At 54.4% G+C, this 15570-nt stretch overlaps 2 protein-coding genes across 4 annotated transcripts in view; one reads left to right on the top strand and one right to left on the bottom strand.

Annotated features, from left to right (window-relative positions):
- Rmnd5b (required for meiotic nuclear division 5 homolog B) lies at positions 1 to 11145 on the top strand. Of its 3 annotated transcripts, none has more exons than XM_033761533.1 (11): positions 1 to 13; positions 4714 to 4773; positions 4849 to 4998; positions 7257 to 7402; positions 7519 to 7659; positions 8173 to 8273; positions 8445 to 8611; positions 9630 to 9795; positions 10639 to 10741; positions 10829 to 10983; positions 11063 to 11145. In XM_033761533.1, the coding sequence occupies exons 3-11, from the start codon at positions 4860 to 4862 to the stop codon at positions 11124 to 11126; spliced, it is 1182 nt and encodes a 393-aa protein (XP_033617424.1). In that variant the 5' UTR covers positions 1 to 13; positions 4714 to 4773; positions 4849 to 4859; the 3' UTR covers positions 11127 to 11145. The 3 variants fall into 3 exon arrangements, with proteins under 3 accessions (XP_033617424.1, XP_010638114.1, XP_010638112.1); XM_010639812.3 differs by lacking the exon at positions 1 to 13 and adding an exon at positions 2340 to 3325; XM_010639810.3 differs by lacking the exon at positions 1 to 13 and having other exon boundaries at positions 2340 to 4773.
- A 1194-nt stretch (positions 11146 to 12339) lies between these two features.
- The window catches only part of Nhp2 (NHP2 ribonucleoprotein), a 3964-nt gene continuing 733 nt past the window's right edge, over positions 12340 to 15570 (bottom strand). Inside the window, exons 2-4 of the mRNA XM_010639853.3 lie at positions 15277 to 15380; positions 13455 to 13560; positions 12340 to 12488 (exon numbers count right to left, since the gene is read on the bottom strand). Of these exons, the coding sequence (XP_010638155.1) occupies positions 12363 to 12488; positions 13455 to 13560; positions 15277 to 15380 (336 nt within the window). The 3' untranslated portion in view covers positions 12340 to 12362. The remainder of the gene's footprint in view (positions 12489 to 13454; positions 13561 to 15276; positions 15381 to 15570) is intronic.

Raw genomic sequence — 15570 nt, 5'->3', positions numbered from 1 at the left:
CGGCCCGGCCGAGGTAACCTTGGGGTGCGGGGTCCCCTGAAAGACGAGGAGGGGCTTGCCAGTCATTGGCACGCGGATGCGGGTGGAGGGCCAGTAAGGGCCGCTGTCCAGGGGAAACGGGAGGCTTTTTTGTAGTTTTGTCTGACGAGGAGAGGGAGATCTGAGGCATCCAATGGGGCTGTGCGGAAGGAGCAGGGCGCTTGATGGGTGACTGTGAAGGTGGGGGAGAGGGGTCTGCGGTAGGCACCGCGTCTAGAAGTGAGTCCCCGGGAAGCTGGCATGTGTGTGGAGGCCGAGTGAGAAGGAGCCAGCCATGGGAGGCGGGGGAAAGAGTGCCCGTCGAGGGCGGAGCATTGCAAAGGTCCTGAGGCAGTAACAGACTGGACATGGTCTAGTGTGAAAGAAGATTAGTGTGGTTAGAGGGTGGTAGGTGAGAGCAGTGCTGGGAGATGAGTGCGGTTGAAGTTTTGACAGTTAAGCAGAGGCTTGGTAGGTGGAAAAGAAGGGCTGTAAGAGCGTAACAATCAAGCCAGTAAGGGCCGGGGAGTTAGCTCAGTGGTTCTGCCGCCTGTTTTGCAAGGGCAAGGTCCTGAGGTCCATCCCTGCTCATTTCCGACCCCTGAGCAGCTCGTGACAGTGAACAGGGACTCAGATGTGCACAGTTCGTGCACCCTGGACAGGTGTGTGAGGCCAGAAGAAGGGCAGGGAGGCGTCTTCTGTGGGGGCTGACAACACCACAGCTCGAGGGCAGAGGACTCCAGCGTGTAGTGTTGGTGTCTTGAGTGGAGGAGGCAAAGGTGTAACTGCAAAGGGCTTTCATTTCAAGCCAGGGCAGTGCAGACGCAGCCTGCGATCTGGAGTGATCGCCCTGGTAGGTCACCTGGGGACCTGTGAGACCCTGGTGGAGGAAGACGTAGGACCAATGGACGCGACGTTCCAGTCACCGGCTCCTGCACTTCTCATGAGCTCTGTCAGCTCCTGTGTCCAGGACGGATGTTGGGCTGACTCTAGCACTGAGGCATCCTCTGGTTAGCTCCTGTGTCTTCGTTTGGATACCTTCTCTTTCCTCCAATACTGAGGATTGAATCCAGGGCCTCTCCCATGCTAGGCAAGTGCTCTGCCACTGAGCTATATCCCTGTCCCTCCCCCTTTTATTTTCTTTTTGCTTTTATGAGACAGGGTCTTGCTATGTAGTTCGGGCTGGCCTTGAACTCTTATTTATCCTGCCTCAGCCTCCCAAGTGCTGGGATGCACCACCAAACCTGGCTTTTCCCCCCTCCCTTTTAAAAATTTTTTGAAACAGGCTCTTGTTAAGTTGTCCGGGTTGACCTCAGATGTGTGGTCCTCCTCCCTCAGTTGATAGCTGAGATTACAGAAACTCGAACACCTGTGGGTATGGGCAAGCACAACCTGGCTCCTTTGCTCAGCTCTTTGGATGGAATACCCACAAGCATTTATTTTCCAAGCTCATTTTTCTTTTAAATTTTATTTATTTTTAGCCAAGTATGGATTTACATCTGTAATCCCAGCACTCAGGAGGCTGAGGCAGGAGGATCCCATGTTTTTGAGGCAGCCTGGGCTACATAGCAAGATCTTGTCTCAAAAAAATTTTTTTGTTATGTCAGCGATCAAACCCAGTCCTTAGGTGTTCTAGGCAAGCACTTTACCACTAAGCCCCCAGCCACTTGTTTTCATTTTTAATTTTTTTATATTTAGGTACTGGGGATTTAAACCAGGACCTTCTCACTGGACTGTATCCCCCACCCCCACCTTTTTTTTTTTTTTCTTTTTAAATTTTGAGACAGAGTCTCATGAAATTGCCCAGACTGGGCTCAAGGTTGTCTCCTGCCTCAGCCTTGCATAGTGTTGGGATTGCAGGTAGGTGCTGCAATACCTGGTTTAAATTTTATTGAGTTGATTACATTTCTCAGTTCATTGTATGGTTTTTGGGGGTTTTGGGTTTCTTTGGTTTTTTTTGTTTTGTTTTGTTTTGTTTGAGACAGGGTCTCACTATGTAGTTGAGACTGACCTGGAACTCACTGTGTAGCCCAGGCTGGTTTAGAATTTACAGTGATCCTCCTGCCTCAGCCTCCCCAGTGCTGGGATTACAGGTGTGCGCCACCACAGCTGGCTCAGTTCATTGTATGTTTAATTGGTCATGCAAAGCCTTTTTCTTGTTTGCATTTATTTATGTATCCCCTTGTTACCATTCTTCCCTTCTCTCCTGTTGTGTGGAGGCCCAGCAAGAAGGAGCCAGCTGTGGGAGGTGGGGGAAAGAGTGTCAGCAAGGGACTCCCATATGTTTAGGCAAGCACTCTCATGTGTTTAAAATACTGTTTAAGCTCTGTATCTATAGGTTTGGCATTTGTGAATTCAACTGATCTTAGGTCAAAACTATGCAAAAAGCCAAGCCTGGTGGTACAGTCCTGTAATCATAGCACTTTTGGAGCCTGAGGTGGGAGGTTCACAAGTTGGAGCCTGGTCTGGGCAACATAGTAACTGTGCAAGCTCCTGTTTCAAAAAAGAAGAAAGAAAAGAAAAAGGGGGTTGGGCTGGAACGGTAGCTCAGTGCAAAGGCCCTGGATTCAATTTTTTGCTCAGTATTGCAAAAACAAGTACTGTGAGGTATAGCTTGGTGGTAAAGCACAGCTTAGCATGCCTGAGGCCCAGGGTTGATCCCCAGCACCAAAACACACAACACTAAAAATTGTATTTAAATTACAGGAAAGAAGGATGTGTGCTGGTTTTATCAAGTACTGTCCAATTTTTAAGAAATTGGAATACTTGTGGATTTTGGTATCCAAGGGTTTCCCCCAGCCAATTCCTCACAGACACCAGGGGATAATTGTACATCCTTTTATTTGGTGTATCATGTTTACCTTGTTTTGTGTGCATACTTTTTTTTTTTTTGGTCCCTGGCACTTGCGAGGCAGGTGGTGGAACCACTGAGCCAAATCCCCTGCCACGTGTGTATACGTTTTTAATTCACACAGCTGGTGTTCTGCCTTGACTTCATTTAATTCCTTGCCAAGACCATGATTGGGATTTCATTTATGTTGCTCTGGATGTATCTGGAGCCCAGTTTCTAAGTGTGCATGAACTGCCATGCAGGCTCCCCACGTCACCTTGGACCTGGATCCTCTGGTAACAAGGCCGCCATATCGTCTCCTCCTTGTCACAACAGACAGGGTGAAAATCCTGTGTCCATTCTCTTCCTCTGCCTCTTCATACAGCCTCATGGTATTGCCTGCTGCTCTTAGTTGGTGTCCGACAACCAGACTGTTTGGCCTTGGCGACATCCTGACCTTCTCAAGCCCTCTTTCTGGTAAATTGTGACTGTGGTTCCCAGACACTCTTGGCAGACGTTCTCTTGTCCTGCCATCTTCCCCAGCGATGGTTCTCACAGGCTGCATGGTTCGCTTCCTGTCCTTGTCTTCATTACTGGTTGCTGTACATTTATTCCAACCACAAGTATTTGCTGCTTTCCTGTGCTGGTGCAGCATTCGCTGGTCTGGCTGGTCCTAAGGGTACCTGAGGCACAGCTCTGAAGGGAAGGAGCCTTGGGGCACCCGCCTGGCTCCTGTTCCCACCCCTCCGCCTCCCGGCTGTGTGACCTTAGGCAGCTTATTTCACCTTTCTATGTCTCGTTTTCTCTTTGCAAAGCAGGGCTGATAGCCATGCTTACGTTATATGTGTTTCTGTGCGAATTAAGTCATCAGTTCACGCAAGTGTAGTCACTAGCTGTGCCTGGCACCTAATGAGCCCTTGTGAAATGGCAGCTGTTCATGAGAGCAGAGTCAGGGGTCACTCTGGATAGCAGCCCCTGTTACGCGGTGCCCATGGCTGCCCGCCCAGGGTAGAGCATTTGTTTAGGAGCAGCCGGGCAGAGCACTTTCCGGAAGCCACGATTACAGATGTTAGTGTGGTGCTGTCAGCACGATAAGGAGAGCAAGTGTGGGTCCATACGGTGGCCCAGGTGCCAATCCCTGTCACTGCCTTGTCTGGGAGGGAGACAGGGATTGTAGGGTGAGGCCAGGACTCGCGGGGTTCACTCATCGTTACTCTGCCTGCACAGAGCAGACAGCAGGCGGCCTGGCTTTGGAGGGATGGCGATGCAGCCCTTCCTTTCAGTCCTGTCGAGGGTGGAGAGGAAAACTGGCTGTTCTTGCCGACAGTCTGAGGATCGTGTGTTCGATGCCAGCGGCTGCTCGGGGAGGACGCAGGACAGGCGTGAGAAGGGGATGTCGGAGTGCAGTGGGCAAGGCAGGCACTGGGCAGGCGAGAGTAGAGGGAGCCAGGCCAGGCCGGCCAGAGCCAGCTGTCTGCACCCGTCTGCCCACACATGGGCAAGGGGAACAGAGGGTGGGCAGGGCCCCAGCAGTGAGTGCTGTGCGCGGAGCCGTGAGAGCGGCGGGCCAGGCCCGGCAGGCCGACGCGGCTGCGCTTCATTCACCACGCCATGTTGGCAGCTGCCAGCCATGCGAGGACTGTGTCCTGGCCACTGTCGCCACAGTACCTGGGAAACCAACCCCAGTAACTGTGAGAGAATGTACTGAAGCACACGGTAGGACTGCACGCAGTGCGTGGGTTTCTAGTTTGCTGTGTGGCCTGCTGACTAAAAGTGGAGATGAACAAAAATCGTAGGGTAAAAAGAGTTGACAACTGTCGTTTTCTCACCATGGTTCTTACCTGCATCTTGTCCTGGCCACCTAGCAGGGACCGATGGGAAGCTGTGGCCGGATGTTTCGTTAAGCAAGGACCTACCCAGGAGAGGTGAGGAGGAAGTCAGAGGTCTGGGAGCCCCCTCTGCCCCGGCCAGCTGGAGCTGACCCAGCCAACCCTCCACAGGCTGAGGAGCCATGGAGCAGTGTGCATGTGTGGAGAGGGAACTGGACAAGGTCCTGCAGAAGTTCCTGACCTACGGGCAGCACTGTGAGCGGAGCTTGGAGGAGCTGCTGCACTATGTGGGCCAGCTGCGGGCTGAGCTGGCCAGCGCAGGTGCGTGTCTGCCCGTGGACATGGGTGGCGGGCTCCTTTCGGATGGGGCTGGAGGGTGGTGGGCATCTTTAGGACTCCCAAAGGGCGGCAATGGCCGTCAGCCTCTGAGCTCTTCCAAATAGCCCACCAGGAGCTGGGTGCGGCCGCACACACCTATAAGTCGAGCGCTCTGAGAGGCTGAAGCAGGAGGATACTGAGTACAAGGCTGGCCTGGCTTCATAGTGAGATGCCATCTTTAAAAACAAAGCGGGAAGATACTATTAATTTACCTGAAATTGTTTCCATGCCCATTGTGTTCTTCGCCTTTTTATTTGCCTGCTTGTTTGTTTCCTGTCGATGCTAGGGACTGAATGAGGCCCTGATGCATGCTAGGCCAACACTGAGCTACATGCCTAGATTCTGCTTTTCTACTTCTAAATTTCAGTGACCTTTAAGATAATTTCAAATTTACAGGAAGGGTCCAAGAATAGTGTAAATAAGTCATATACTGTTCACCCAGGTCTGTCAAGCATGTGGCATTATTTGCTGTATCATTATCCTGCATATTTTTGTTACTTTTTAGCCATTTGAAAAGTCAGTTTACGTGTCCTTAACCTTCCAGTGTGTATTTCCTAAGATCAAGAGCTTTCTCCTATGTAAGTGCACTGTAATTATCAAAACCAAGGAATGAGACAGTGATGTAATATTCTCACTTAGTGACTGTGATTCAACTTTGCCACTGTCTCAGAGACTTGATTGACTGTGCTGGGGGCTGCTCTTTTCATTTTTTCTTTTAAGACAGGATCTCATTTAATTGCCCACGCTAGTGCTGGGGATTTAGCTCAGCAGTTTGGTGGCCTGCCTTGCATGCACAAGGACCCGAGTTCAATCACTGGTACCAAAAAAAAAAAAAAAAAAAAAAAAAAAATTGCCCAGGCTGCACTGAAACATTCTTTTATTTTGTCTCGACCTCCTGAGTAGCTGGGACAGTATGCACATATTACCATGCCCAGCTTTAATGTTTAAATTGTCTTAGATAAAACCAGAGAAAGCTGGGTGTGCTGGTGCACCGCTGTAATCTTGGCACTGAGAAGGCTGAGGCAGGAAGATCACTTTGGATTCAGGCAATCGTGAATTACATCGTAAAACTGTCTCAAAAAAAAAAAGAGAAAAATTTGCCAGGTGTGGTGGCGCACGCCTGTAATCTCAGCACTTGGGTGGCTGAGGCAGGAGGATTGCTGTGAGTTCGAGACCAGCCTGGGCTACATAGTGAGTTCCAGGTCAGTCTCAACTACGTAATGAGACCCTGGCTCAAAAAAACAAAAACAAAAAAATTTAACCAGAAGAACCCATAGTTCCAATGTCTTTGTTTGATCTATAAGTAACTTATTAAACTCATCCTTTTAGAGTATACATCTCAGTGGTTTTGAATTTACAGAGTTGTACATTCATTACTACTTTCTCGTTTGAAGATATTTTCCTCATTCCCAAAAGATACCAAATCCATTAACACTGATCTGCCCTGGTGACACTTTTCTCCTTTGTGCCTCTATATTTGCCTGTTTTGGACACTCCAGTTAAGAGAACCACACCACATGGGCCTGTCAGTCTGGCTTCCTTCATTAGCAGTGTTTTCGGGGCCCTTCCTGGGGTGTCTGGCCAGCCCCACATTCCTTTCATGGCTGTATTCTGTTGTATGGATACATCATATTCCGTTTATCCAGTAGGTGGTAGATGTTTGAGTTGTTTTGACCTTGTGGCTATTATCAATAATGCTGCTGTGAATACTGTTGTGTAAGTTTTCGTGGGAACGCATGATTTTGTTTCTCTTGGGAGTGGAATTATTGTATTACATGGTAACAGTTTGACAGTTAAACATAAAAGGGGCAGGGGATTTAGCTCAGTGGCACTATGCCTGCTTTGCAAGTGCAAGGTCCTGAGTTTGATCCCCAGTACCAAAAAAAAAAAAGCCAAACCAAAACAAAACGTAGAATGTATGGTAGAGCAAATGCGCTTAAAATGAGGTACTCAATCCCCAGAAAGAGCCAAATGGCCTGCATGTCACAGCAGCCTACAGGTGTACCCGTGAGGGTGTGAAATCACCGAGACCGCTGTCTCACCTGGCCTGTCCAGGCCGTGTGGTGCATGAGGCAGACCCTGGGGTCACTGGGGCTCAGGGCTGCCTCCTGCTTGCTACACAGGCATGTGGAGCAGAGGGAGAAGGGACCCAGCCTGAGGGAAGTGGGTGCTAGGTGTCCGAGTTGGCTGTTTCTTCACAGCTCTCCAGGGGACCCCTCTGTCAGCCACCCTGTCCCTGGTGATGTCCCAGTGTTGCCGGAAGATCAGAGACACCGTCCAGAAACTGGCCTCGGACCACAAGGACATCCACAGCAGTGTGTCTCGAGTGGGCAAAGCCATCGACAGAGTGAGCGGCAGGCCTGGGGTGGGGCCGCCCTGGAGATGGTGGGTGCGTTCTGCGGCATGGCGAGGCAAAGCCGGAGCTGGAGCCTTAGGGCCCTGTCTCCTCCTCCTCCTCGGCAGAACTTCGACTCTGAGATCTGCGGCGTGGTCTCCGATTCGGTGTGGGACTCTCGGGAGAAGCAGCAGCAGACGCTGCAGACAGCCATCGTGGAGCACCTGTACCAGCAGGGCATGCTCAGTGTTGCTGAGGAGTTGTGCCAGGTAGGGCCGGGCCGGGAGCCACTGTGCTTACCTGGTCATTTTCCCTGTTAGAGCGGAAAGCAGTGTTCTGCCATCAAGCAGGAGGTAGCTCTAAACACCGCATGATGAGTAGCAAATCTTCCGGTTTCCACTTAGAATTGGTTGCCACCAGGGTGCTGAGCTAAGGCCCGAGACCCCTTTATTAGTGAGATGACAGTAGCCCTTGTTGGGTGCTAAAGACACTGGCAGTGAAGTAGAGGAGGCTCCGCCTTGGCCTAACTAGGGGGATTGGAAAGGAGTCATTTCCTCACCATGCCACTCAACACTGGCCGGGGCCCATCGCCAGCCAGGGCTTCAGGTGTGGGAAAGCTTTGCAGTCCGCACTCGGGGAAGTCCCTGTGTGGCCCTTGCCTCACTGGAACAGAACCGAAATGGCTCCACCAGCGCACACCACCTGCCTCTCTGTGGGGTTTCTGTGCACCTAGCAGAATTCTGGAAACACTGTCTTCCGGTGGTGGATCTCTCTCCCCACAGGAATCAACACTGAGTGTGGACTTGGATTTTAAGCAGCCCTTCCTGGAGCTGAACCGAATCCTGGAAGCTCTACATGAACAGGACCTGGGCCCTGCCCTGGAGTAAGGAGCCCCCTGGGGGGTGCACTGCCTCAGGCTTTCGGGGCACAAGTCTTGTCTGTGCTCTTCGATTCCCCCAGATATGTTTGACCTGCCTCATCCATCTCAGGTCCTGACTGACCAGGGGTCCTTCTCCGCCCCCCAGCTCCACTAACCCAGCCGCTTTTCTCCCAGATGGGCCATCTCCCACAGGCAGCGCCTGCTGGAGCTCAACAGCTCCCTGGAGTTCAAACTGCACCGCCTGCACTTTATCCGCCTTCTGGCCGGAGGCCCTGAGAAGCAGCTGGAGGCCCTCAGCTATGCCCGGCACTTCCAGCCCTTTGCTCGGCTGCACCAGCGGGGTAAGTACCCATCTCTCAGGGGCAGCCTGCTGCTGGGCTCCGCAGGACGAGGAGTTGCCAGTCCCTGCCTTGACCTGGGGTTTCACTGCCAGGATGCGCAGTTTTAAAGGAAAAAAATGGTTCCAGGGATTCAGTCCTTAGTCAGAACATCCTGGTGGGAGGGTGTGGGGAGCACAGATGTTTAGCTCATGGCAGCCTGAAGAGTACCAGAGAGGAAGGGGGTGAGGGACCAGGCAAGGCCCCAAGGCCGCACCTCTGCGACCCGCCAGCCTCTCCTGGGTAGAGCTGACCCTCTGCCTTCACCGCCACTGGCTGTTGCCTCTCCCCACCCCAACCCTGATCCTTCATTGCCTCGTGAACCCCAGGCCCAGGGTCTCCCCCATCCATCTCCACCGTAACATGTAGTCATCTCAGACCAGCTTGGCCATAGCACCGTGCTCCCTGCTGTGTGCCTAGAAGGGCCCCAAGCTGCTCTCCACACACTGAGATCACTTTGGGTCCTGCCCCTAAGATGCTCATCAGAGTAACCTGTGTTACTTTTTCTTTCAACTTACTCATCCTTATTGCTTTGAAATTTACTCAAAACTAAACATGAGTGCCGAGGGTGTGGCTCAGGTGGCAGAGTGCCCAGTTAGTGTGTGTGAAGTTCGGGGCCTGATCCCCGCACCACAGGAATGAATGCGTGAATGTCATCAAGGTCAGAGTGGTTGTCACCTTTTTCTGGACCTGCCCCCTCCCAAGACTGGGACCTGGGGCAGAGGGACACAGCTGTCGAGTGAAGATGCTCGTGCCGACCTGAGGCGTGCACGCGATGCACTTGGAAAGATAGGTCACTCTGCCCAACTCCCTGTTGGCAGTGCTTGTCCTTGTATGGAAACTGCTGGCAGGCCCCACCTCCCCCTCGGTTTGAGACTTGTTTGCCTGAGGCCATTTCAGTCCCTGCTCAGTGTGCTGGGGTCTGGGTTGAGGCGCTGTGGACTGTACCCTGCACCCACTGAGCCGCCCAGTTGCCTTGTAGAGATCCAGGTGATGATGGGCAGTCTGGTGTACCTGCGCCTGGGCCTGGAGAAGTCTCCCTATGGCCACCTCCTGGACAGCAGCCACTGGGCAGAGATATGTGAGACCTTCACCCGGGACGCGTGCTCGCTGCTGGGGCTCTCTGTGGAGTCCCCCCTCAGCGTCAGGTACTGCACAGGGAGGGGACAGGGAGCCCCCCCACCAATCGGGAATGCCTGTTTTCACAGTGGGAGAGCAGAGGCCCCGCCTCTCCACCCCTCAGGCCTGGATTCCTGCTGGAGCCTCCAAGCTGACCCACAGTCCTGCAGCAGCCACCCTCCTCCCAGCCCCTCAGACACTCCTGCCCTTCGGGGATGACGCGTGTGGCTGTGGAACATGGGTTCACAGCTGGGCTTAGAAGTCTCACAGTAATACTCTTCACTCCAATTTAGCAACCCCAGAAGTTAGAGTTGGGTTACCCTCATTGTACAGGTAGTATCACCATGTGAATGGGCCTGCCAGTGCCCCAGGGAATAAAGGGCAGTTGTGACACAGGCCACACTCAGCGGCCCCATCCCAAGATGGAGACTGACCCTGTTCTCAGCTGCTTTGCCACTGGACATCTGTGTCCCAGAACAGACTGCCCAGCACAAATGTTACCAGCCCCTTGAGACTGTCGTGTGGCCCCGCCATGGCCACTGTGGGGTTTCTCAGCCACGGCTCCCTGTGCAGTCATCCCGAGGGGGAGGAGAGCCTGGCACACCAGGGAGGAGGCCCACCGTCTCTGGCTGAGCAGGCATCTGCCAGAGCTTCCTGTTGCCTTTCCCGGGGGTTGTCGGGTCTGAGGGTAATGAGAGTGGGCCTCAGAGTTGGGAACGCTAACTAATGTGGCACTTTCTGAGCGGCCCGAGGGGTCTTCAGGGACTGATGACCTCATGGCAGCATCCAGCCCTGTCTCTCGACTGCTGGACACGGTGTGCTGGGCCCTGTGGCCCTGGCCACTCCACTCCAGCCCCGGCTGTCTCCCGCAGCTTTGCCTCTGGCTGTGTGGCGCTCCCCGTGCTGATGAACATCAAAGCGGTGATCGAGCAGAGGCAGTGCACCGGCGTCTGGAGCCACAAGGACGAGCTGCCGGTGAGCCTGGGCCTGGCAGGGAAGGGGTCTGGCAGGGGCGTCACCAGCCGGGCAGGAAGTGGAACTAAGCTTTGTCGGCCTCCTCAGATCGAGATCGAACTAGGCATGAAGTGCTGGTACCATTCGGTTTTCGCCTGTCCCATCCTCCGCCAGCAGACGTCAGATTCCAACCCTCCCATCAAGCTCATCTGCGGCCACGTCATCTCCAGAGATGCGCTCAACAAGCTCATTAACGGAGGAAAGTAAGTCTCCTGGTCCCCGCCCTGCCCCGCGCCGCCTCGGCGGACACGCCCTGAGAGGCTCCTGCTTCTCGTCCTGTAGGCTGAAGTGTCCCTACTGCCCCATGGAGCAGAACCCGGCGGATGGGAAGCGGATCATCTTCTGATTCCCGGAGAGGGACTTTGCTGTTCCAGCCTTAGTCTGGCTCTGTGCTGGGACTGGTTCCCCGAGCGGGTGTGGCCGAGGGGCGTACGCGGGGCGGGGCCTGTGGCAGCGCGCTCCTTGGAGTGAGGGCGGATGCTGGCCTCTGCCCTCAGTGTTTGTCCCTGGTAGGTGGCAGCCCACAGACTAGCAGAGCCTTGGCCACTGACAGCTGACATTTCCCACCCCTGCCATCAGCCGGTTTCAGCGCTGCCACCAGGCCGTTCTCTCCTGCCCCACAGCCCAGGGGTGTCCAGCTGTGGCCTCTGCTGCACAGCCTCAATTGTATGTATCCGTCCCCCACTGTAAATAGCACAAAGTAGCTGAATGCCACTGTTTTATAACTGAGCAAATATATTCATAGCCCTTCTCCTTACTCCCGGCCACACGTGAGCTTAATGACAAGGAAGTATGTGTGCCTGCTGCACTCAGGTCCTGGGCATGGCCTTTGCTGCTAACAACTCTGGCTAGGCAGTGTCCTCTGGCACCTGAGTGTCCCGCACAAGACACTTCTCTGTGTACTTGTATAAAGTCTTACTAGAGTCAGTGGAGCGGATTTAGGAAGATAGGAACATGGAATCGGAACTCAGCTCTCTTCAGTTGTGTACTGGGTCCTGTGTGGGCCACTACTTTAGGGGAGATTCATGTTCCTATGCAAAATGTACCGTGTAGCATCCACAGTGGCTTCTAAGGCTCCTGGGGGACATGGGAAGAATGGGGTGTCTCTGGCACAGGAGCCGCAGTGCAGGTGTCTATGCAGCAGCACCCGAGTCTTGTTGCCTTGGCTCACAGCCCCATCTCCGGGACGTCGAGGTAGGGCTCAGGAGGGCAGCAGTCAGTGCACAGTTGGAGCCGAAGCTCGGGCACTGGACAGCCAGCACTGTACTGAGTGCTCTGGGGTTCTTTTATTCTCTGGTGAGAAAGGTTGCTTCTGCTCCTTCTGGCCTGCCAGCTCTTTGGCCCAGCCAGCAGCTGCTGCATGCCGCTCCCCCTCAAAAAAGAAAAGCCACCCACAGATTCATCAGATGTCAGTCTCAGCCTTTACTTCCCACCCTGCACTGGAAGGCCGTCATTTAAGCTCAACAGGAAGTGGCTCTGATGGAGAAGACTGGCTCTACTGTCAAGAAACCGCTAATGAAGCTGGCTGGGAAGAGGAGGTGTGGAGCGTGAGCAGCCAGCCCAGCCACTTCCGCTGAGTCCCTCACAAGGGCGGTGGCAGGGCCTGCACCTCCTCCAGGCACTCATCGTAGGCCTCCTGGTACTCCTCGTGCGGCTTGACCATTATCACACAGGTGGGGCGCTTGGAGCCTGCAGCAGCACCCAGGTCCTGCAGAGAGCGCAGAGGAAGGGCCATTTGGAGAAAGGACACAGCCAGTGTGTCAGGGAGCGCCCACAGGAGTGTTGTGCCCGGTAGGCACCTCGTTTAAAAACTTCTCCAGGGCCCGGGATTGAGCTCAGTGCTGCCACCACCTGCCTCATAAGTACAGAGACCCAAGTTGGATCCCCAGTACCCCCAACCAAAAAAATATCTCCAGGAGGTTACCACCATTTCAGATCTTTCTGGGGACTGAACCCAGGGCCTGTACACTAAGCCAGCCCTTTAAAACTTATTAATGGGCTGGGATGTAGCTCAGTGGTGCTGTGCCTGCTTGGGAAGCATAAGGTCCTGAGTTCCATCCCCAGTACCAAAACAAAATTATTACTTTTGAGACAGGCTTTTAGTAAGTCACTAAGTGGCCCAGATTGGCTGGAACTGGGGAGCTTCCTGTGAACCTGCAGGGCACTGGGATTACAGGTGCACCCACACACACCCTGCTCACAGAAACTCCAGCAAACTGGGGGGCCCCGGGCCCGGCAGCACTGGGCACTTTCATATGGCTGGTCAAGGGCTCCAGCACAGAAGGGGTAGTGTCCCCAAGCCTCTGCCTCTGCCCATGCCCTGTGCCTGGACGCAGCTTCCGTGAGGACAAGGGCCCTAAGTACCCGCTCTGTGTATGAGCCCATGTACAGGGCCTGTGGGCTGCAGCAACTGAGTTGACAAAGCACAGTCTGTCCTCTTGCTTTCATTTGTGTAGCCCACAGAGGGAGGGCCCCACAGTGGGAAAAGGAAGCTCCAGCTATTCAGGAGGCTGATAAGGGGACTGGGAGTCCCATGCCAGCCTTCGATACCTACCACAACCCGTCAGGCACAAACAGCTGCAAACCCAAGCACAGAAAGCGAACTGATGCACAGCGCACAGCTAGGAAGCAGTGGGCCCAGATCCCCCTCCCTGGGTGGGGCTCCGCTCCTTACCGTCTTGGAGGGGATATAGACATAGGGCAAACTCCGGTCCTCGCACATGACTGGCAGGTGGCAGTACACCTCGATTGGTAACGTGTCTCCTGCTAAAACCATGATCCTGAAACAGAAATCGCTGCTGTGTCTAGCTCACTCCTTTCCCTCTTTTGGTCCTGAAGTGCTACCTCCCGGCCTGCTCTGCTCCTGCTCTGGGGTACAGAGGTGAATAACACCTTGCCTGCAGGAGCCCTCTACTAACAGCCCCGGGGGTGCAGACGCCCTCTGCTGGGGAGGGGAGCCCCACCTGACACGTCAGTGCTGCCAAGAGAGGCAAGGGGTAGCGTGCAGGGAGGAGGGCCAGGGAACAACAGCCTTCCTGATGCCAGGCACACCACAGGGGCAGGGGGTGGTGAGAGCACAGGTTGGGGGAAGATGTGGGGAGGCCTCTGGAGTCCAGGAGGGGAGGAAGCACAGGCAAAGCTGGAGATGGGCAGGTGTCCTCCGGAGGGCCATGAGTGCCAGGCTAAGACGCATGCCTGTGTCCCAAGAGGGGAGAGAGGCAGGCAGGCCAAAGGCTGCCACCACTCCAAATCCCTTCAGCCTCCCAGACTCCTCAACTGCCTCCTCTTCCTTCCGTAGCTCTGGCTGCTGGTGTCCTCGCAGCCTGCCCTCAGCTGGCTTCTGCTCTGTGCTTTCCTCCTGGTCGACCAGTCAGCAGCCATGGCGTCAGGATTTTTCCCAAATCCACTCTCCAGCTTGGCCCAAGCCCAAACGTTGTCATCTGTCTACTTGACAGTGAAGCTGGACGGGGCAGGGGTTGTATCTCCAAGGTACCTCAAAACTCATCTAAAACCAAACTGTGGCTTTTTTTTTTTCCTTTTGGCAGTACTAGAGGTCAGACCTCTAAATTCACTGTGCACAGCTGAACATCCTCTCACCCACAGACTTTAAATCCGTCTCCAACAGCTCTTAACCCACACCTGCTCATGCCTTGTTAGTGCTTTTCTCAACCACCTGAAAAATCTTTTCTGTGGTACTAGGGATCCAACCCAGGCCTGCACAGTAAGCTACATTCCCAGCCCTTTTTTATTTTCTGAGATGGGTTCTCAGCGTCACTAAATTGCCAAGGCTGTGCTCCAACTTGTGGTCCTCCTGCCTCAGCCTCCCAGAATGCTGTGGTGATGAGTGTGCACCACACCTGGCCAGAAAACCTGAAGGAGTAGAGTAAGTATAGTTACCTCCTGGCTGGGGCCCCCACAGTTCGGAGAAGCTACTCACTGGCTAAAGAGGGCCCAGCAGAAGGCCCACCACTCTTCTCCAGAGACCCAGTCCTCTGGAGAACCCGGTTCTCCCAAAGAACACCTGTGTCCGGATCTTGGCTCGAATGGGGCTGCTCTGGGAAACCCCTTCAGCATCCTCACCACCGCCAGCTACAACTCGGCTGCATTTCACTCCCCAGCATTCATTCCCTCTGGGTCTCTGTCTGGCCGGGCTGGCACCCAAGCCTCCCACATGCTACGCAAAGGCTCATAGCACCGATGGGTGCCAGACTGCGGGGCACCGAGTGGGCAGGCTGGGCGCCGGGTCTGAGTAAACACGGAATAGTTGCACATGAACCTCAGACTGCTAAAGGCCTGAAGAGAGTGAAGCCATCCCCTCTGGAGTTCGCGCTCTCCTCGTGGATACCTGCAGACGCGCGACCCCTTGTGTGGTTGCCTGGTCCAGGACGCGGCCGCCCGGGCTGGGTCGGATCCGCCCTCATTTTACCGGGACCCCCTAAGTAGCGGGAGTCCTCGTCACCACCCAGAACTGCCAAAGCTGGCGGGGCGGTTCTTACCCTTTCTCGCCTTTGTTGACAAATTTCTGAACCTCCTTCACCCCGCGCCGGATCTGCTTCTGCTTCACGGCTGCAAGGACATCGCCAGGACGCGGCCGCCCGGGCTGGGTCGGATCCGCCCTCATTTTACCGGGACCCCCTAAGTAGCGGGAGTCCTCGTCACCACCCAGAACTGCCAAAGCTGGCGGGGCGGTTCTTACCCTTTCTCGCCTTTGTTGACAAATTTCTGAACCTCCTTCACCCCGCGCCGGATCTGCTTCTGCTTCACGGCTGCAAGGACATCGCGGTCAGCCG

This window comes from Fukomys damarensis, unplaced genomic scaffold, assembly GCF_012274545.1.
Source record: "Fukomys damarensis isolate Sample0158 unplaced genomic scaffold, DMR_v1.0_HiC HiC_scaffold_9, whole genome shotgun sequence".
Taxonomy (NCBI): Eukaryota; Metazoa; Chordata; class Mammalia; order Rodentia; family Bathyergidae; genus Fukomys; species Fukomys damarensis.
Note: the sequence above shows the minus strand (reverse complement) of the source record. Positions and strands in the feature narration are given on the sequence as shown.